General features: G+C 33.7%; 1 protein-coding gene and 1 pseudogene across 3 annotated transcripts; one reads left to right on the top strand and one right to left on the bottom strand.

Annotated features, from left to right (window-relative positions):
• The first annotated feature begins 12,098 nt into the window (after positions 1-12,098).
• Positions 12,099-17,014, top strand: LOC114173474 (putative methyltransferase PMT20). The gene is made up of 8 exons (XM_028057908.2): positions 12,099-12,380; positions 13,796-14,081; positions 14,164-14,312; positions 14,415-14,610; positions 14,797-15,007; positions 15,279-15,963; positions 16,067-16,144; positions 16,444-17,014. Exons 2-8 carry the CDS (start codon positions 13,818-13,820, stop codon positions 16,664-16,666), a joined length of 1,806 nt encoding a protein of 601 aa, XP_027913709.2. The 5' UTR covers positions 12,099-12,380; positions 13,796-13,817; the 3' UTR covers positions 16,667-17,014.
• A 605-nt stretch (positions 17,015-17,619) lies between these two features.
• LOC114174695 (putative disease resistance protein RGA4 pseudogene) lies at positions 17,620-22,616 on the bottom strand (annotated as a pseudogene). 2 transcript variants are annotated; one of them, XR_014993053.1, is made up of 4 exons: positions 18,837-22,616; positions 18,432-18,509; positions 18,114-18,190; positions 17,620-17,886 (listed from the first exon to the last, which is right to left on the bottom strand). The product of XR_014993053.1 is annotated as a putative disease resistance protein RGA4 pseudogene, transcript variant X1 (transcript). The 2 variants fall into 2 exon arrangements; XR_014993054.1 differs by lacking the exon at positions 18,114-18,190.
• Positions 22,617-23,562: the final 946 nt, after the last annotated feature.

Raw genomic sequence — 23,562 nt, 5'->3', positions numbered from 1 at the left:
GGTGAAAGTGGTTATGACGCAGTAAATTTCATTTACTGCGTCACCAACCTGCACCCCCAAAACGTTACTTGTTCAAATCCGTTTCGTTTCTTCTCCATGCTGTGTTCACTTTCATTTAAATTTTTGCTCTCTCAGTGGTTCGTGGTGCCTCAGAGTTTTAATTTCTCTGTCATTTGTCTGTCCTTCGTTCGTTCATTCTCTCTACTGTTTCCATCCAGGTTAGTCCCAGCTTAAATAAAAAAATCAAAATGCATGCGAAACAGAATACAGAATCCGTTTCAAAACTGTATGAAACGGATTCTGTATTCCGTTTCATAAATTTTTTTTTTATGAAACGGAATACAGAATCCGTTTCATACAGTATGAAACGGATTCTGTATTCCGTTTCATAAAAAAATTTGCAATTTTTTTTATGAAACGGAATACAGAATCCGTTTCAAACTGTATGAAACGGATTCTGTTTTCCGTTCCGCATGCATTTTGATTTTCGTATGATTGCATATGTATCACAATTGAATAACTTTTTCCGCTCGTTATTTGTATGGATATAGATGCATTGCTGCATTGTTGGGTATGGTTGAAATTTCTGCTCCTTATTTCCGCTCCTTATTTGTATTTGTTCCCCAAACGCAAAAGGTGGGCATCATTTTATAGAGATAGGATATATTTTGGCCTCATTGCTAACATTAAATAACTTAATATAAAATACCATATATAGATGAAATATGTTAATATAAAATACCATATATAGATGAAATATCTTAATATAAAATCCAAAAGAAATGTCAATCCTAACATCAAATACAAATAAATCGACTAGTCTCTTCCTCCTCTACGTCCTCCTCTAGTCTCTTCCTCTTCAAGCCCATCTTGAGCCATCTGCAATAACTCATGAGTGCGATCCCAGGCAACTGTGCCCTCAGTAACATCTCTACAGTCTATCATCCGCTGAAGACCACCTACAATGCGTTTCACGAGACCCTGTGATAATAACAAGTTAATGTCAAATATTAATAGTTACTAATAATATGAACAACTAAATGTGTTACATACCAATAAACCACTGGAAGATGATGACGGTGACGTCCTCTGAACTGTTATGTCATCTGGCAAATTCCGACGAAGTCGGGGCACAAGCACAAGGCTAGGTCGGTCGGCCTCAGCTCCACGTAAAATGTATGGATGGGAGACTCTCCTAAACCACTGCAAATATCCATCCGAACATGAAAAAGGAGCTGGTGCTTGGACCACTTGATGTACAACAAACTGCTCGTGCTTTTTCCACCGATCATCAATAGCCTCAAAGTCCATCATGGGAACCGAACTGGGCGGTCGTGGAATAGGCTGGATGAAGCCAAATTGTCGCAACACACGCTCCGGCAAATGACGTTGTACGACGGTCCCAACCCTCAGGAAGCCAGAAAACATGTCATGTGTTACCAGTTGTCGAGCAGCTCTGTGTGCTACATATGGGTTCCAAATCATCCCATCATATGTCAAGCCATCCAACTGGACTCTAACATCAGCTATAGCGGAAATGGCGCGTCCAGTGACATAACGTAGAGCACGGGGTTCGGTCTCCACATATGTATCCCGTACTTGCTTCCTTCCCAATGTAGGGAAGTGCTCGTATATCCAAGCCTGTATCAAATAATATTTCATTTAACCATTGTCATATAAAACTAAAAACAAGTCAAATAAAGAATAAAATGTTATATAAATGGGTACCTGCAGAAGAGGTAGATATCCAGCTAATTGCTTTGTATTTGCAAAGCTGGCATCTCCTAGCTGCTCATATAAGTGGACAAGAGCAGCAACTCCCCAACCATATGTACGACATGTAGAGAGATCTCTAAGTAGCTCCAGATAATGTGTACGAACATAGGTGGCGCTTTTGTTAGCAAATATCGTGCATCCTACAATGTGCAAAAGATATGCACGTGCACCAAACTCCCATTGCTCGTTTTCACAACAGCTGTGATACAAGTCTCTCAGCCAGCTCAGTCGGACCTGTGCACCCCGACTTTGATTCAGCTCCACACATGCCATGGCCCGGTCAACACCAAGAAGTGTCGTCAAAATCTGAACAGAATCTTCATATTCAAGATTTTCAGTCGAGCAAAAGTTTCCACTGATGGAAAGATGGAGAAGTGACGATACGTCATCCAAAGTGATGGTCATCTCCCCAATGGGTAAATGAAAAGTATTAGTCTCGGGATGCCATCTCTCCACGAAACCCAATACTAACCCAAGGTCGATATACTCATATAAAATGTCGCACAAAGGCGATAATCCCGAAGCTAACACAAAAGGTGCAACAGCAGGGTGAGGACGTCCTAATTTCTTAACTTTTTTAATATGGGAGACCACTTTCACAGCTCGATCCTAACAGAAGAAACAAACAACAATAAAAATACTTAACAACAACAAAATTAAACCTATATAAAAACTTCTTACTCACCTGACCATCCCATATCATGCGTGCAACATGATCCTGGTACTGCGTCAATAAAGATGTATCATACGGCCCACCAGGAAATCCTCCACCATCGTTATCAATGACCTGCTCGTCCTCCCGAGGAACGTCAGGAACCTCATTCTCAACAATGTCATCCTCAACAACATTAGCCTCTTGACCCCTTCTACGAGCCGATGCTGTCGGTCTTTTTCGTGCAGTCCCCTGTCTGGAACTCTCAGGTGCATCATTTGAACCACGTCTAGATATATTACCTCGTGTCCTAACCATATCTGTAACTCAAATTTTGAAACATTAGAATCCAATATAAATTTCCTCAGAAAAAACTAAATTAAATAAACAACATGACACCGATACCACTCTAAGTATTCTTGTTTTTTCCATTTCACACTCCAACACTCACTCCTTAATTACATTAATTACGTAAACGAATTTCACACTCTGAAAAACCAACAAAACCACCAAAACGAATTCCATTTCACCTTCCTCCGACACGGATTACACAATCTGTTTCGCTGCAAATAAAAAAAAAATGAAACGGAATGTGTCTTCCGTCTCCCAAATCTCTCTCTCCCATGGCCCATCAATCATGCACACACGCCATTCCTTTACCAATTCAAATTCAATCATTAATACTCTTCTCTCCACCACTCCTACCAGTTTAAAACACGCTCCACCCCTCCAACCACTTTAAAACACGCCAAAACGGGTTTTAGAAAAACCAAAAAAAAACCAAACGGAATACACATTCCGTTTCAGCACGAAAAACCTAAATACGAAACGGATTCCACAATCCGTTTCGTTTAAAAAAAAAAACAGCTGAAACGGATTCCACGTGCCGTTTCATTTTAAAAAAAAAAAGCAAAAACGGAATTGGAATTCCGTTTCACCTTTGTAGGAAACGGATTCCAGATTCCGTTTCCTTAAGAAAAAAAAAAAAGGTTTCAGTTGCCTCTTTCAAACCAACACAATCTGGTAAAATGAAAAATGTGGTTGGACATGTACTAAATTAAACTACCATTACTCAACTGTAAAAGATGGAGAAGAGGAGAAAAGGGACCTGGACCAAGGGGAGAAGAAGGGTGTGTTGATGCGCGGCTTCGGAACGCTTTGGAGGAGAAAAGGATGCTGGGAGAACAATGGTGTGTGGAGGCTGTGTAGGAGAAGAGGAAGAAGAACGAGACTGTGTGTGGGGGAAGAGGAAGAAGAACGAGAGTTTGTGAGGCTGCGTGGGAGAACACCAGGGAGAAGAGGGAGGAGGGACGGTCCTTACGCGCACCTAGGTTAGGTCAAGATTCTTCTGATATGGGGTGCAGGGAATCTCATTTTTTACTTTATTGTGGTGCGTTTTGGGGTGCAGAGGAGAGTGTGTGCTTTTGGGGGTGCAAACACGCGGTAAAAAAGAGATGGAGTTACTCTTCATTTTTACCAGGAGCAAACATGAGAATAAAATTAGTTTTGGGGTTACTGAAGATTTTATTGGAGGTGTAGGGAGAAGCCCCCTTACATAAAACCATTAATGTTTTGGCCCAATTTACAAGTCTAATCCATTGGTATAATATTTCACAAATCCAAACAAAGGATATAATATAATATAATATCACAAGCAAAGTTAGATAGTTCTACACTAGAGAATCTAGAATTTTAACATGATTGGAACCTGAATTAGGTAAAGTTTGACTTCATAAAAAAAATCAATTTTATAGTAGATTTGTTATTGTAGCATTTGTAAGTGCTTTTAAGACACAACTTATCTTATTTTTTTCCAGAGTACCATAATCAAGTACAGTACTCTATCATAACTCAAGAAATTATAGAGTTTATGTAATTAAATTAGTTCATTTAAAAATCCAAGTTTTTTGTGATAAGAAACTAACATAACTAAAACATAAAAGAAATGTTAATGAAGAAGGGTAATGGTATATTAACTAAAGTACACCTTTTTCCGATGTTAAAGCAAATACACTGGTAGAGTTCCACTCAATACTCACCTTTTAATTACTATTGCCTTTTGTCAATTGGTGAAACTTTTAGTTTACCTAATCAACTATTCTTTCAATGTTTTCTCTTTTTGTTTCTATGTTTGAATACTTCTAAAATAAATTGTGACTTATTCAGAATATTTTTTATCACAATTCAATTTGTCCCAATCTAAAATACAACTTATTAAGCTTTTTATCACAATTTCTATAATTTGTTTTGGGTGAAGTGCAAAAACTCATTTTAAATATTATATTTAACATGTGAGCATAAAGAGGATTATATAAATGACACGATTTTTTTTGATGGAAAAATCAATTTAAAATTTCAAAGGGCACTTTATATAGAGAAAAAAAAAACTTATAAGACTATGAAAAATTGACTATTTAGCAAATTGGGGAGATCGGTGATTAGGGTGGTTCAACTTCAAGTTCCAACGATTGTGGCAGATTAGGTTTAATAGTCTAAAATGGAGTCAAAAGAAGAACCTTAGTTGGATTTGAGTAGAAAAAGCTACACATAGAACCTACTTGGACCACAAAAAAAAAAAAAAAAAGCTTATAAATTGACCTACAAAAAAGGATAAAGATAAAAGCTAAAAGTGAAAAAGAAAATGGAAGCAATATATTACTCTTTAATTTAATAGTTTTTTGGTGTGGAGTATAATAATTTGATGAATTTTGAAGAAAACACAGTTTATTTATTTGTACTATATCTGTCACTCACATGATTCTGTAATTAATGTGAATGTTGCATAACAAGAAAAGTGCATGTTCTTACACCAAATAAACAGACATAACCCAAGAAAGGAATAAAGTAGTCACGAGTGGCACACATTAACGTCGGTGGTGGAATCTTCTTCTACCCTTTGCAATTTTCCATTTTTCTTTATCAAATTGCAAAAGAAAAGGGCTTATTTTTCTAAGGAAAATTTAAATTTGTATGGTCAATTTAAGAATTTGGATAGGCAAAAAATTTCAGTGTATTTTATTGGCATAAAGAAAACTAAGATTTGAGATATGTAATGCTTTTCAAATACGCTTCCAATTGGCACATAATGACACTATTTGTGTAGCTGTATTTTCCACGCGGTGTTAGATATTTTAGATGCACTAGTTTCTAATTTCTAAACCTTTGACTTTATTTTATTTATTTTTTATTTCACCTAAACAGTTTAAATAATCTATTATACAAATTTATAAACAAAATTAATTTAACATTCCTATATAGGAATTACAGTTAAAATTGAATGAAGTCTAATTCCACCCGTTTCATCAAAGGAAAATCCATAAGTATTTAATCTTTAACTATTGTTTTCCTCGAGTCTTAACAATTCAAATCAAACCCTCAGTCTACTATATGTATATGTTTTTTGTGATCTGTAAGTCAACTTGCAATTTCTGATGATGATAATCAAATTTAATCATTTTAATTATTACTTATAGTAATCAATAGTTATTGTGGTCACACAATTTATTTCTTTAATGATGGACTACTTTGGTTTAATCACAAAAAAGGTCACGTTGTTGTGAAATATGAAGTTAGTGTATGTTTGGGTTAGCTAGAGAGCGCACTAATTTCCCTGATTTTTAAAATTAACTCATTTGACAATTATTACTATTTTTTAACTTTATAAGTTAAGAGATAATACTAATGCACTGGCGGTTTGTAAAATATTTTTTTTCTTATAATTAAATTATATAGATTTACTCAGATTGTTATGTTTAACAATATAAAAACAAAAGAAAAAAAAAGTGCAACTTATGAATGTTTACTAAAAAAATCACAACCAACTATCAATAATATTCGATTTTTAAATTGGTACATATATATATATATATATATATATATATATATATATATATATATATCACTACCTATTTTCATACGTATTTTTTGATTAGGTAATATAAAAATCACCTATCCTATATTTTATTAAGTAATATAAAGAAATTATAATAACTTTTTTATCCTTAATTTCATAATTTAGTTCTAAGATATAAATGTAATTATTTTTACTCTTTTTTATAATTATTTGACTTATTTATTTGATAATATAAAATGACATTGTAATTATTATAAAATCAAAAATGATTTTTATTATTTTAATTGAAAACATATTTGATGACAAAATTGTCATCTTTTATAACTTTTATATCATTACCTACGGTGATTAAAGGACTATTATCGTAATAACCTCTTGTTATTCAACACCTTTATAATGAAAACAATAAAAACCACTTGTTATTTTACATTAACTATAGTATTGTTTTATGTTGACCACAAAATCTTACATATTTTTACATGTAAAGACAAGTATACAAGATGATAGTACAAGATATATTACAATAATTTTTATAATTATTGATATTTTTTATTGATGAAAATAAATCCGTCGATAAATCCAAACTTATTAACAAATTTTAGAATTTAAATTATTGACAAATTCAGTCGATAATTAATCTGTCAATAAGATCTATATTAAAATTTGTATTATCGATGAATATTTGCATTAGTAATATATTTGACATTCAATTTCGTTGATAAATTTTGTCAGTAACTTTTAATTTCTATTATCGACAAATTTTTTCGTCAATAAATTTGTTGATGAGGTGAGTGGCAAATTTTGCACTAGGTCTAATGATGTTTTTTTTTCGTGTATTAAGAGAAGACGTGGTAGAGGAAGAAGATAAGAAAAAAAAGGAGTAGGAGGAATAAGAAAAAGAGAAAGAGGAGGAAACGCGACATAGATGACGTGACAATGACTCTATAACGTGGCTGTCAAGGAGAGAAAAAGGAGGAGTTGGAGGCGACAACAACAAATACATTGGCGGTGAAAACAACGGAAGAAAAGGAGCACAAGAAAGAGAGGATGGGGAAGAGAAAAGGTGGAAGATGAAGATGAAGAAAAAGAAGAGAAAAAGAGAGGTCAAAGGAGAATATCAAAATGCAACACTTATTAATAATTAACGTTCGTCAATATTGACCGACAAATATTTATCAAGGGATTTGCGATTATCAATAATTACCAACCGATTTTATGATTACATAAATTCAATTAAAAATATTTAAATGTGAAAAATTTAAAATTTAATTAAACTTATTCTTTTTCTCTCTTTCTTTATTACATGAGAATACATTTCTTAATTGATAAAAAAAGAAGAAGTGTTAAACGTGAATCTATTTTAAATGAGTAATTTTTTTGAATGAATGATTTTTTTATTCACAATTCTCACTATACATCAAAGGACAGACTATTAAATTTTCATTATAAAAAGTTCTTATGAAGAAACATTCCCTATTTAAAGATATATATTATCCTTTTAAACCGTACAATACGATGAATATACTCTCATTATACTTCTTGTTCAATAATTTAAAAGAAAAAACCTTTAAAAAATATTTACTCACAAATTATAAGTCAATAACATATAAGAAAAACACACCAACTTGTTCAACCAAATGACTGTTATTAAAATGTGAAAATATATGATATGTGTATGAATTCACAAATTTTATTCTGAACTACCGATTATTCACAACGTCACATTGATCTGTAAGTCAAAACAATAACTTCTGTAATTGCAAAGAATCACATCACCACCATCAGACTTGTAGAGATAAACCCATAAAGAAAAATTATAAACTACGAGTTTGGTGAAATTCCTCAAATTTTATTTTTACACCAGACAGCAATTTGGTTGAAAAAGAATATAAACAATAAATGAAAGTGCCAATTCCCACATTCGAAAGTGACCATGAAGTCGGTGCTGAGTGTTGACGAAAGAGAAGAAGTGACATGCCAATAATTAAACCAAGTCAAAAACCAGATCCTCCATTTCTTTTCTTTCCCATTTTTTCTGCTTTCTTAATTTCCTTTTTTCTCTAAAGTATATTTGCTACTGTTAACTCAATTATAATGGCAGCAACATGTTTTGAGGAACACAAGCAAAAAGCATTACAGAATACAATAAAAAAACCGTGTCTGTCTCACAGAATTCAAGAAGAAAGAGTTGTTGATGGAGGTGAGTGAGTAATGTTATAATACTAAAATGCAGAAAGGTGATGGGTGCAGCATAGCAAGCAGCACCGTCAGGGACAGGATTATTAATTAACGAATTTAGGAACGTGACTACGTGAGACCACTCTGCCACGTCCTCGTATATGCAATTATTAATTGTGTTCTCGTAGTGCTGAGGTTGTATCCATCCATGATGTTCGTGCTCGTTCTTCTTCCCAATGCTTAATTCATACTCAATAACCTCTATGATTCCTGTAAATATCTCAATTAGTTGGTAACAAAATTTTATTATTATTTATATATTGATGTGACACTTTAAATTTATTTTAAATTCCTAATAATCGTTTGATTCACAATCTAATGAAAAAATATATTGTGATATTTGAAAATTATTAATCTTAGACCAGCTTCACCTTCAAGTCATTTATAACATGATATTATAATTGTTAAAATTTATTATATAGACAAAGGTTTGTTAAATTTTATTTGATTTCATGTTTAATATATGGACATGAGAGAGAATATTGTAGAAGATCTATTTTAATTAAAAATAAAATCAATTTATAATAAAAATTGTCTTTAAAGCTTATACTTTAAGATTAACTTTGTTTTTTACTTGCTGATATACATGCATCTTCCTAATTAAATATGAACGTAAACAGTTTTCATTCAATTCGCTGTTTGGTGTCGGCAGTGAACTTAATTTTGTGAAGTGTCAACTTTTGCGGGCATGCCATAAGGTAGATCCAATCTGATTTTTGGCTTAGAATGGGTTATTATTTTATTACTATTATTTTAGTTTATTTGTATCCTTTATCATTTCCAACAGCAAAACCCCACTTCATTCACATGTTCTTACCTTATCACCAAATTGCATGCAACTTTGCTTAGAAAAATTATAACATGGTTCAAGAAAAAATAGGTATGTAAAAAAACTTTAGGATAAAAATAAATAATTTTAGTTTCTGAATTTGATTTAATTTTTTATAAATGTAATAATTTTTGAAACTTCTAAATATGAAATTTGTGAAATAATAGAAACTATATCAGTGTTAGAGTGGTTGTTATGATGAGAAGCATGAAGAATGAGTTTGCTTTGTGAAATTTTTAATGATGATTGTAGCTCTATAGGAAATGAACAATTGTAGATGTTTCTTGTGGTCTCCGCTATATTCACACAAACTAATCATGATTTAGATCTAAATAGGATATGAGTATTCAACTATTTTATTTACATAGGTTTTGTCAACATGTTATTAATCTCTTCTCTCAACACATTTCGTAGCTTATAAAATGCGCAAGCAAGATAACAATTTCTTGATTCGTTTTTTCATGATTCATACAAGCTATTTTTCTTTTACTTAAATCTATTGTTATTCCATATAAAAAAAATTGATTCATATAATGATTGAGTTTTGATTCTGATCAATGTAAAAAAATTATGTTCAAAATTGAGAATCACATTTTTTGATGGTAGTATTGTGTGGTATTGAATGTGTATATGTTGAATGAACCTTGTACTTCTAAATTGACTATGTGAATGTTGTGATATGATATTACAATGTCACACAAAATAATTATTTCAATATCTGAAATAATAAATTAAAGAAAAAAGTTTACATAAACTAATACCAATTCAACATTTTTATAAGATTTTGATGCTGTTTGGGTCTTACTAATATATTGATTTTAATATATTAACTTTTTAAATATGTTTCAAAATATTATTTTTAATATATTTGAAAGCATAACAAATGAATATTAAAAAACAAATCGCATAGAATCCAAATTCAACTAAAACTAAAACTACTTCATTTTTATAAAATAAAAAATAAAAAATGATTTCAAAATTTATAGGAATAAAAACATATTTTTTACAATACCAAAATTAAAATTAACGTATTTTACACTATTAGAAATATATTTTCAGTTTGTTTTTTCTTTGTAGAATATACTTAAAAAAATCATTTATTAAGGTTTATCAAATGAATTGCAATATACATTTATTTTTCCATTTAAAAATTTAAGATTGAAATTATAATAGTAATAACTAATCACATCTTGAATTGTATCTTATATACATAATAACCCTACATTAGTATTGAAATTATACACATGGTCAATATAATTAACTCCAATTCTATATAATAGTTTTTTTTTTTGTTTTTAAATTATAAACATATTCTTCTTGCTAAAGAAGAACATTGAAAATAAATGTCGTACAAATCACCATCTCATCATAAAGTTTTCCACACTGCAGAAGGTAAGTGAGACATCAGTCATAGTCGATGAATGAAGAGAGTTATGGTTTTTTATTTGCCAACACCAAGAAAACCACTATGGAGGTGGCTCTATAAATGTTTACATTTCTTATTCTTATATTCTTCAAATGTTATTTATTACTAAGCCAATTATACGTAAATATTACTAAGTATATCAATTTGTATTTAACACTTTCATTAAATCATAAATGAATTTATATGACAATTTTATAATACTTATAAAAATAATCCACAGACAATTCTTAATTAGATGATTTTTTTTTAACCAAAATGTATGATGATAAAACATTATTTTTTTTCTATTAAATTCACACAAAATTGATCTAATGAAATTGAATAAAAGTATTTCATGTAATAAAATACTAGCTTTTTATTACTACTAGTAAAAAGTTTTCACATTAATTTTGTACAATAATAAACGGATTAATATAATAAAAATTGATTTGTTATATCCGTTATCGTAACATTTAAGATAAAACTATAAATAGAAAATCGTTATAACAAATTTAGATGGAAAGTTGCTTTAATGATATTATTACATGCTTGATAAATAATTTAATTTAATTTTTTAAATAAGTAATCAGATATTTAATTTTTTATATGAATGAATATTCGTTAAAAAAAAAAGTTTAGGTTTTCAAGAATACCATAATTTGAAAAAAAGAGAGAAAAAGATTGAATACTGTAGCTTGGGCAGATTAAGCTGCAAAATTATTTACCATTCAATCCCCATGAAATGACTTAGAATGAATTTATTTCATTTTGCACACAAGATCTGTATAGAGTTACTCACTTTGAACCATTGGATGAAATTAAGGGTTGTTTGATGGATATTTTTTAATATTTGAAAGTCATAATTTTTTAAATTATAATTCTTAGTAATAACTAAAACGGGTTTAATTTATTTATTATAAAATCCTTAAAATTAGTTATAAAAGTTTTTCTGAAAATGAAAGGTAATGCACTGCTTTGATCAGAAATATTATTATTTACTATATCAAATAATTTAATAAAAACAACACGATATTTTATCTCAGTAAAACATTCATTGTAAGTTTAAGAAAGTTAGATTTTTTTTTTTCTGTTCCGAAAACGATGTTGCAGGAAAAAGAGCGTGAAACTTTCCGAAAACGCATGATTTACTGATTATACCAAGGGCACCAAAATTTTCTACTAACGTAAGATATCTCTTTGGTGTCACTGGATTTGCGGTCTCATGGTCAACACGGACTTGTTATTGTTATGCAATTAATAATTACATTCAAAGCAGTACTAACAAAAACATTAACCTTTATTTGATGGTAACTTTGGTTTTTTCATGTTTCTGAGTATTAATTATTAATTATTAGATTAGATGGGGGAAGGAAAGAAGAAAGTGGAAGAAACAGAGGAGAGAGTGAGGCACATGGCCAACAAATAGTTATATAAATGGTTGATCTATGTTTAGTTCAATTTCACATCCAAATCTGACTCTTTGGTTGGTACCTTCAACCTTAGCCCTTCACATCCTCTTCTTCTCTCACCCACCTTCACATTCCATGCCACTGTTTTAGGTAACACCCTTTTGCGTCTTCACATTCTGTCAACCAGAATCCAGGGTCTGCCAGAACAGAGTAAAACGGTACACCCCCATTCATTCTACTTTTCTCTTTCTTTCCTTGTTTTTTCTGCTTTCTCTCTTTTCTCTTTTTCTTTCCTTCTTCCAAATCTAGATCTCTTGGATTGTTGAATAATACAAACAAGCTTTGTTCTCTATGTTTTTCTTCTTCTCAAGTCTCTATTTGCCATCTTTGAACGTACTGAACGCTTGTTCTGGTGACTGGGGTGGGTTTTCTCCTCTTCTCATTTTATCATTAAATTTAATAATTGCCGTGATGGATGTGATATACTTAATCGGGTTTGTTCAGTAGGATAAGTTTTTCTCTTTTTTTTTTTTGTTTTGTAAGAGATGACATAATCTTTCACACCACGCAATCCTACTTGAACTGAAGCAAGCAGGACCATGAAAAAAAAGAGTTTTTTGCAGTGCTTGATACAAATGTATTTCTAAGATAATCATTAGTTAAGTTAAATTTACGGGCTTTGTCAGTGAGTTATTATTATGTACACTCAGTTCTTAGATTGTTGAAAAAGATTTTTTTTTTTCTTTTCAAAATGATATTTTTCTTTTCTTGTTTTCGAACTGGGAAATCATCAGACCTTGTTTCTGTCATGGGGTTGTCCTGTCTTTGTAATTTTGTGGCTGGTCACACTACTTGCATAGCCATTGGTGGATGTACCTTGAGACAGAACACAGTGGATCGGGAATCACTGACACATGCACGATAGATCTTTTCTTACGTGTGAGGTAAATTTTGAGATTGGCTTATCTCTTACGTAGAGGAGAATATGACACAGTATGGTGTGAGATCCAGCGTTTCCTTATGCCCCCGTTTGTGTGGAATGGTTCTCGCAAGGAACGTTGGAAACGATTATTGCTGGGTCCCAGAGTCATGTGACATCTTAAAGGCAATGCGACACGAAATGGAAAGCAACTAGTGTCGGTAGCAGTATCAGATTTCGTATATTTCCACTCCATGACTTTTTGCCCCTTGTCGTTTTAATGCTTGGTGACTGTGTGAGGAGTATTGACCAGCTGGAATTAATCATCAATCTCCTTTTTCTCTTTGCCATTTTTTTTCTTTTTTCTTTTCCAAAATTGGATCTGTCATGGTGAGTGGATTTTTGGATCATGTGGTGGTTGATCTGAATAGTAGTGGCCTTTCCTTCTTTGGCTTCTCGAGTTAGATGGTGTAACTTCTTAGAGGGTAATTTTTGAGATGGTGTTTCTTTATTGTAAGGGGTGGTGGTTAGAGTGGCTTTTTTAAGTTACAGGCTTCCTTTTTTTTTTATTCAATCATTGGTGATTGAAGAATGACGATTTCTGATTCTGACACTGTTTTGTAATTGAAAGTATAAACAAAATGCATGTATGTGTAGGTGGAGAAAATGGCAAAGCTGCATTGCACTGAAATTTTGTGTGTTGTATTTTTGCAGATAGTGGAATATTTGTTGGAACATGAAGCATAAAGATGGAAAACCGATCAACCTCCCAAACAAGAACCGGACTCTGACATTTGTAGTCACCTTAATTGCTCTATGTGGCCTTTCTTTCTATCTGGGAGGAATCTTTTGTTCTGGAAAGGATGGGGTTGTGGTCAAAACCATTCAGAAGGCCCTTGATACTCCTATGCAAACCTCAGGTTCTCTGCTGATGAGAACCATCACTTTCCCTGAATGTGGCTTGGACTATCAAGACTACACCCCATGCACAGATCCAAAGGTATTAAATGGTATTCATTTGCTGATGCTTTAGGATTTGCAGAAGAATTTTCATTGTTGATTGAGCATGCATAATTTTGCAGAGATGGAGAAAATATGGCCTGTACCGGCTTACTTTGTTAGAACGACATTGCCCTCCGATTTTTGAGAGGAAAGAATGCTTGGTTCCTCCACCAGATGGATACAAGCCGCCAATCAGATGGCCAAAGAGCAGAGATGAGTGTTGGTACAGGTATAATGTTATATGCTTTATGAGTTTAAATAGCAAAAGGTTGAAATGAGTTAAGTGTCATGAATGTAATCCACTTCAACTTTTCTGTTACATTAATGTCAGGAATGTGCCCTATGACTGGATCAACAAGCAGAAGTCTAACCAGCATTGGTTGATCAAGGAAGGGGAGAAATTCTTGTTTCCTGGTGGGGGTACTATGTTTCCCAATGGTGTTGGTGAATATGTTGATATGATGCAAGATCTAATCCCAGAAATGAAAGATGGGACAGTGAGAACTGCCATTGACACTGGTTGTGGGGTGAGTTTACTCATACACTCTTTTTCTTCTGTTTATTTCGTTTAGCTAATGGCAATGCAAAATAAAAATTCTCAAGATTCTTTCTTAAGCATCAAATACACTAATTCTATTTAATTTCAATTACAAACTTCAATGTGATAAAAAGGTAGTGCATCAATTAATCTACTTAACTCTGATTTATTGTAGGTTGCTAGCTGGGGTGGTGATTTGTTGGATCGAGGGATTCTAACAGTTTCTCTTGCTCCAAGAGATAACCATGAAGCTCAAGTTCAGTTTGCTCTAGAGCGTGGTATCCCAGCTATTCTTGGTGTCATTTCTACACAGAGACTTCCTTTCCCCTCAAACTCCTTTGATATGGCTCATTGCTCTAGATGCCTTATCCCATGGACGGAATTCGGTAATTCTTCTGTGCAAATTGAATTTTATCAATCAAACAGAATTCATTCCTATTTATGCTATTCAATTTAGTAGTACTTTGCCCTTAATTAATGTGAAGCCACCACATATAATGATTATGTTTTCCTCGGTGGATTGGTGATCAATGATCATGTATGATATGATATGCAAAATGGCCCTCACACTCTAGCTAATATTTTACATAAACTCAGGCATTCAATTCAATTCAAGTTTATCTAAGTTCACTCTAATTTTTTCTCATATGCTTTCAGGTGGTATTTATCTCATGGAAATACACCGTATCCTTCGTCCCGGAGGATTTTGGGTTTTGTCTGGTCCACCTGTGAACTACGAGCACAGGTGGCGCGGATGGAACACAACCGCTGAGGAGCAAAAATCAGATTATAATAAGCTGCAGAATTTACTGACATCAATGTGCTTTAAATTGTACAATAAAAAGGAGGACATTGCTGTATGGCAGAAGGCTAAAGACAACAGTTGCTATGATAAGCTTCCTAAAGGGAACTACCCACCAAAGTGTGATGACAGCATTGATCCAGATTCAGCGTGGTACACTCCACTTCGTCCTTGTTTTGTGGTTCCAGATCCAAAACACAAGAAATCTGTTCTCACATACATGCCTAAATGGCCTGAACGGTTGCATGCTACCCCGGAAAGAATCGCAGTTGCTCATGGTGCTAGCACTAGTGCTAGTATTAGTACTTTCAACCATGACGATGGCAAGTGGAAAAAACGCATTCAGCACTACAAGAAGCTGCTGCCTGAGCTTGGCACTGATAAAATAAGGAATGTTATGGACATGAATACAGTGTATGGAGCTTTTGCTGCAGCCTTGATCAATGATCCTCTGTGGGTCATGAATGTGGTCTCATCTTATGGTCTCAACACACTCCCTGTGGTTTATGATCGTGGCCTTATTGGAACCTTGCATGACTGGTAATTTTGAACCTCTCATCATCAACCATGAGGTTATTATTTATGGATGTATGTGTGTCCTTTCCTATGGTATGATATTTATTTGAATTTTACTATTTGGTAGGTGTGAGGCTTTTTCAACCTATCCTCGAACCTATGACCTCCTTCATCTTGATGGATACTTCACTGCAGAAAACCACAGGTGAATATGTGAACTTGTTTACTCTCATTAGCAACGCAAACATGACTAACTAGTGGCAGACCTGCGTGTACACCAGGGTGTGCAGATGCACCTCTGATTTTGTTAAAATTATTATAAGTATCTGAAAAAAAATTATTTTTGCTCCCTTAATCTTATATATTTGAACTTGCTGACTGTTGTTCTATAATAGATCTATGTGTAGTTGTAAGTGGACAAATACACCACTTGATTTGTCTCCATTTATCACTCTAAACTTGGATTGTTGAATATGTTTCTGACAATAGTTGTTACATTGACAGATGTGAAATGAAGTATGTTTTGTTGGAGATGGACCGAATTTTAAGACCTGGTGGCCATGCTCTCATTCGAGAGTCCTCTTATTTTGTGGATGCCATTGCTACTGTTGGCAAGGGCATGCGATGGATATGTCGCAAAGAAACGACCGAGTATGGAGTTGACAAAGAGAAGGTTTTGATATGCCAGAAAAAGCTATGGCATTCATCCAACAAAGGTTCAAGATGACAAACTCTGGAACCAGTGCAGTGGTGGGGTGGGTGGCTAGAATCGTAAATCCAGAAGCAGAAGCTAAGGGAACGACTTCAGAGCCACCCTCGACAGAACATTGATTCATTCCATAATTTAAGTAAAGAATCAGTTGATTTCATATTTATGAGATGGAAAATCGGTAACTCAATAATCTGATTTTGTTAAGTTAATGATATAGAAAATTTTCATATAGATACTATTCTTTACATGGCGTCAATTGTATCAGGTACCTCTCGAATATCCACCTTTTTTGTTGTTGTTGTGTAATATCTAGTGAATTCATGTGAAGAAATGGAAGTTTTAAATCTTACGGAAAGCATATAATCTGCGACTCATACATGAATTGGAATTCCTTACCAGAGATAATACAATGTACTATATTAATGCTTGGTAGTATTACCTTAGTACTCTATGAGAATTTAAAATTCAATATCGTATCATAAAGATTTTTAATTAGTAGAGACTACATAGAAAAACCTTTATGCATTCTTTACTCTAACAAGTTCAAGTTTGTTAATGGGTCTTTGTCATTCCTTTATGCATTTGATCCAACAAACCTTCGATGCTTGGTGTGTCGTAACAATTTAGTGTTATCATTTCTGATACACCAGGTTTGATGTAGAATACCTTGTTCCTTAATAACATGAATGCGACAATAAATTAGTTTCATTATCATTTCTGATAACTTTAATTTTCTTGTCAAATTGCCTTTCAAATATGCTAATAAAATTTCTCAAACAGTTTTCTAATTCAAATTTGCGCTTCAACAAAAACATCTAATATAATTATCTACTATGGTAAGAAAATATCACTGATGATTGATGGTTTGCATCTTATAAGATCCTTAGCTGTCCAAGTGGATTAAGTGAAAATATTGATATACATGGGAAGTGATGACATGGACAGTTTTTTTTCTTGGCTTAGTAGAATAAGAGAAATGACAAATTTTACATATGTGATTGAAGTTACAATTATAAATAAAAGAATACAATCCAGGAAACATAGTCCTTGTATAAGTAGAAATGTGTCCAAACTTAAAATGTTACAAAGCACCAATAGAAATAGAGGATTTCATTGTTCAGAAAAAAAAAATCATTTGACTAAAATTTAGGATTTTGTGTTGAAGGAGATTCTGTGAGAAAATACAAGTGATCCACCTCATCTACCAAAGTAATCATCTTCGAAGTTATAACCTCCTGTAGGAAAGAAATGTTATACAAGAAAACAAGTGAGCAATGTAGTAAATTTGAAAACAAAAGTCACATTCAAAGAAAAATTGATAAATATAAAAGTTTAGCCAAAATGAGATTTGGAGTGAGCTAGAACAACATTTCTATTTTGCACTTGTGTGAGAAAAAACGAAGAGTCAAATGTTGTAAAGAAACAAATACAAATTTATTTGAACAAATGTGACCCGATTCACCTGAAAATAAGATTTGGGTGTTGATTTATTTACTGAGGAGCTAGCCAAATTAGAAGACTTAAAAAGAAGTGAGGTCCCTGAGATGCATAAACAAAATAAAACTGTATAAATGTTAAGTAAACAATCACAAATCTCTCTGCCACTTACACTTTCAAAAGCAATTCAGTAAACAATGTTTGATCTTAAACAAATTCAAAATAAAAATTTTGTACCAATTTGAGGCACATGCAACGCAATAGCAGATAAAAAAATTGAAAGGTACCACCAATGACTACATAGAGAGCAAAAGCACAGAAAAATTATAAGAATGATGCATACCTTTGAATCACTGCCAAGCTTATTCATAGCGTCACGCATGCAATCCATATCAGCAACAACAAGAGCTTCATTAAAATCCTGAGGAGAGGAGAAAAAGAGAGGTTAAAGATAGAATACAAATGATTTTATAGCAGGCATTATATCACCTAGAAATTGCATATAAAAAAATGGATATCCTTTTACTACTTTATCTGAGCACAAACATTACTCACTAAGCTGAGACTTAAAGATACATTGTATGGAATCAGAACTTGGTACAATAGTGCCAAACATCAAGCATAAAAGAGGGGAATACTGAAACCTTGTTTTATTATTCAATATACACACTCCGAAAAAGGCTACACAATTTTCAAGGACAGACTGACACACTAGGGAGAGAAGTAAGCACAACACTATTGAACTTACCATAAAAAGTCGGTTTCATCATGCAAATAGTTCTATATTTGGAATGTGGTTTATGTATTGCCAATCCTCTCCTGTTTCCCTCTTGCACCGCTTCTCCAGATGAGGACATCGGCGTATTTTTAAAGAAGACAAGTTGGTGAGGCGTTGAATGCTGCTAGGCAGTGACCTCAACTCCTTACAAGACTCGATGCTTAATTCTTCAAAAGTAGATATATCTCCCACCCAGTCCGGCAATGAAATAGAGTTGCAATAGAATATATACAAAGAACGTAGGGAGGGGACACGTTGTAAGCCATCTGGTAATGTGGAGCAATACTGGATTGCCACGTCTCGAAGGGCAGTTAGTTGGCTCATATTGTTTGGTAGACCCACCAACTCTGGACAATTGCTGATAGACAAACTCTCAAGACGAGCCAAATGTCGAACACCTTCAGACAAGGATTTTAATTTCTCACACCTATAAATACGTAAGATTCGAAGAGAAGTTAGACCCTCCAAGACATGTTCTGGGAAATACTCCACATCATACCAATATGCAATGTTTAGATCCTGTAGTGCACCCAACCCGCTAAATTGTTCGGGTAATACCACCACTCCTTTAATGTATTCAATGCTCAAGGTCTTTAGACAAGCCGTATTCCCCACAACTTCCATGAAGGAAGCCGCTTCGTCAATCTCTCGAGCATCAAGTTCTTCAACAGAAGGAAGACGTGGACATTTAAGGTTGGAGACCCTCTGAATCCTTAGTTGGAAAAGATGAGGTACCATCTCTACTCTTTCATCCCTCAACAACCTCTCCAAATTTGGTAAATTCTTCAGAATCAATTCCTCCAACGATGGAAATGCCTTCTCCTCCGCATCGTCATACGTCTCACCGTCTATGCACTTCACGTTTTTCATTCCACTCACTTCTAGCCTTTTCAGGTGTGGTAGTTTACCAAATGGGGGAAGCTCCTCACAGTTTCCACAGTTCCAGAGCTTAACTTTCACCAAGTCTCTCAAAACTATGGAACTTCTCATCCAACTGGATAGCTGTTTTCCCTCATATCCATTCATCTGAAAACTCTTCAGAGTTGACGGAGGTTCCAGGGCTTCCAGTACTCTCTCCACACTAACATTACTACTTTTTGAATTAGCACTACCATCCCATGACAAGTGCAGGATATTCAACTCCTTCTTACCAATCAGATTTGCTTGCTTAGCATCCCATTCACTGGGGACGTTCTTAAGGCCTCTGATCCTCAGCGCGCCTCCCAGTTTTAAGGCATGCAACTCATCTAACCCACACCCTGGCTTTGAACCCACCACGAAAATGCTTAGTGTTCTTAGATGCCTTAACTTGCTAATTTTGGGAGGTGTCTTTACTACTGAACTGCAATCATCCATCACAATATGTCTTAGATCTTGTAATTGTGTCAAGTCTTTGGGCAGCCCACGAAGAAAGACGAAATGTTGCAGTTTCAAAATTTGCAATTTCGGCATTTGACAAATTGAGTTATTTAAGCTTGCTTTGTAACAACAACTCAAACTCAAGTATCTCAAATGTGTTAAATCCTTGAGTGGGGACAACAAAGAAGATTTTGTACACAATGCTCGGAGAGAATGGTTTGATGGCACCGGACCAAAATTTTCAATTGCAAAAGAAGTCCGCAAATCAAGAAAAGTCCGCAGGGATTCAGCTTTCTTGAAAGCAGTCATGAATCCTTGAAAAGACACATCAGATAACAAGGTTGAATAGTGAACTCTGCTTGACAACGGAGTCAACCTTCCTTCCCCAAAAGCCACACATTCTTCACCCATAATAGATCGGGCAAGATCATGAAATAGATCATGCATCTTGAAACATGTGATTATACCGAACTCGTCACACTTTGCCTCTTGAAAAAATGATCTACGATATAATTTATTCCACACCTTATTTCCAACATCCTCCACTTCTATGTTTCCTTCACATTCAATAAATCCATTAGCCATCCAGAGATGAATCAATTCTTCCTTGTCTATTTCAAAATCTTTTGGGAAAATTGCACAAAAGGAAAAGCATCTCCTAGGAGACAACTCCAGATTAGAATAGCTAAGTTTCAAAACACGCATAATAGAATTTTCCTTACTTGTCATAGAATTACTTTCCTCTCGTATATCCCAAAACTCACTTTCTTTTACATTTTTCCATTGTCTTACCTCACTTTGATCACGCAAGAGGCTTCCCAGAGTTTTTATGGCAAGGGGCAAACCAATGCATTTTCTCACTATCTCTTTGCCAATTGCCACGAGCTCTTCCATTTCTTCTCGGTTTGGTCCAAACGCATGGTGTTTAAACAATGACCAACTGTCGTCTCCTGACAATTCTTTCAAGTGGTAGGCAGGATGCGTTTGCATGGTGGAGGCAACTTCCTCGAGTCGAGTGGTGATCAAAATGGTAGCGCCTTTTGCTGCCCTTGCACATTGCAACTTCCCCTTCAACTGCTTCCATTTCTCTTGGTCTTCATTCCACACATCATCAAGAACAAGTAAATACCTCTTGCCATGCAACACTTCTTCAACCCTTTTCCGCAATGCTTCTAAGGTATTGAGATTTGGATTTTGTCCAGTGATACATTCTATCATGGATTGTAGTATTGTCTTAGTGTTGAAATCATCAGAAACACACACCCAAATTGTCAAATCAAAATGTTTGCATACCCTGTCATCATTGAAGACCTGCTTGGCAAGTGTTGTTTTGCCAAGCCCACCCATAGCAACTATGGGATAGATGGAGAGGTCTTCTCTGTTACTAGCATCTTCTACAAGAAACTTCACAATTTGCTCTCGATCCTGGTCTCTGCCATAGACTACAGGCTCTGTAATGTCAGAGGTAGTTTGGCGCCAATCATCATCCACTGTTTGCACCTGTGTGACACCATGTTCTAAATTAAACCTGCTCTTCTCTTCATTAATGTCGTGAAATCTTTGTGTGATGTCTTTCATCCTCTTGCCAATATTGAAACGAAAGACAATGTCCTTAGGATGGAGACGGGATAGGCACGAAGTATGTCTATCAGAATGCACCTTTGTGGAGTGAATTGAACATTCATCCAAGATATCATCAAGCACATATGCTGCATCTGTGAGTTTCTGCAGCCAATCCTTCACTGCATGACTTGTTGTTTGCTTTCTCTCAGCATCTCTGAGAACAGCACGAATTGCGGTGAGATTGTTGGAAAGCTTCTGAGTTTGTTGTTCAACACCCCAGTAAGGTCCAAGTTGGTCTTGAACAAAAGATCCCAAATTTTCAATCACAAAGCCCAACAAAGCTTCGGCCATTGGGAGGAAAGAGCGCTTGATTGAAGGAAAGGTTTGTGATGATTGATTATGGAGAAGAGAGGCAACGAGTGAATAATAATTTGGTGTGAAAGAATTTTATATGTACTTTAACTAACTTATGCTGGGTGTTTGGAATATAACGAGTATAATAATTATAGAAGCAATGTACATTTTATTTTGCAGGTTATCCGAGGAGATTTAAAAATATAAAAAATGTCATTCGTATTGTGAAAAAAATAGACTAGAAAAAGAAGAACATCTTCAAAAAGGTTTCGACAGCTTGATGATGGAATCCCTTCTTCTTGCAGCTCAAGAATAAAGAAGTTGTCATTCCCAAAGTATATTGAATTCATGAAGGAAACCCATAACCGATTAGCAGAGTTCAAAAGATCCCAAATCAATCTTCCAAGCAATGTAACATTCTATCCCTTTTCTTACTTCCCCTCCAGATGATACTCCTTAATGATGGATCTTTAAGCTGGCAATGAGAAAAAAAAAATATAGCTTACATAACAGTTCAAAATAAAGTACGTATTTATATAAATTGCTGTCAAAAAGTGAAAGTTATCAATATTTAAAAAGACTTCATAACATATATATTATTTTTATCATACTTTACAAATAAATGTAGTTATTTATTGCGAATGTTAAGAATAACATAAGTCATATAATTAAAAAATTAAATTAAACTAACTCACATTAATATGATTTGTTCAAGTTTAAGTTTCAAATATTAAATACATGTTACTTATCGGTTTGTAGTTTTTTTTTATATATTTTTTTTAATTTCTTTTAACAAAATATGGGAAACCAATTGAAATTTTCGAATGAATACGAGAATTTACGGAGAATTTTAACCATAAAAGTACTATAATCATACTTAAAATAATATCCACTAGCATGTTGTCATTATAGGAAACATGACCATACGTCACAGTAAAAGAATGATTTGTTTCCAAGCACAACAAAGTTGATTCCCTTTGCACAATGGTTCAGATCTGTCAATAAATTTCTAGTTCAACTAAATTTATTTATTGACTACAGGTAATTCCTATTGTGTGTATTTCTATTGTTGAATAATTTTTTTTTTGCCAGTCTCGTTCAATGCTAATGTTCTTTTATTACTTTGACATAAATTTTAAAATTTTAACAAACACATTTGTGGCCATAGCAAATAAATAACGCATTATGGTTCTAACTAATAGAATCGAATTTCCAAGAAACTCAATCAGACAAAAAGAAAGCTTATTTCATAAATTTCAAATATAAAGAATACAATAGAGGAATCTTTTATTTATAGGATGTGAAAGTGGCAGAAGAAATATACATTGCATCTTTACATGGTTTTAAAACTACAACTACCACCGAAACCATTTATCAAACTGCAAATATCTTCTGCAAACACAAACAATTGAATCTAACT

This window comes from Vigna unguiculata, chromosome 2, assembly GCF_037176805.1.
Source record: "Vigna unguiculata cultivar grain cowpea cultivar isolate G323 ecotype 2 chromosome 2, ASM3717680v1, whole genome shotgun sequence".
NCBI lineage: Eukaryota > Viridiplantae > Streptophyta > Magnoliopsida > Fabales > Fabaceae > Vigna > Vigna unguiculata.
The sequence above is the reverse complement of the archived record's forward strand: the minus strand, read 5'-3'. Positions and strand labels throughout refer to the sequence as shown.

Excerpts from the sequence above, each read along its gene's own strand:
- LOC114173474 (XM_028057908.2), top strand. The coding sequence starts at position 13,818 with ATGAAGCATAAAGATGGAAAACCGATCAACCTCCCAAACAAGAACCGG. Across the intron at positions 14,082-14,163 it reads CCCCATGCACAGATCCAAAG|AGATGGAGAAAATATGGCCT; the intron begins GTATTAAATGGT and ends ATAATTTTGCAG. Across the intron at positions 14,611-14,796 it reads CCATTGACACTGGTTGTGGG|GTTGCTAGCTGGGGTGGTGA; the intron begins GTGAGTTTACTC and ends GATTTATTGTAG.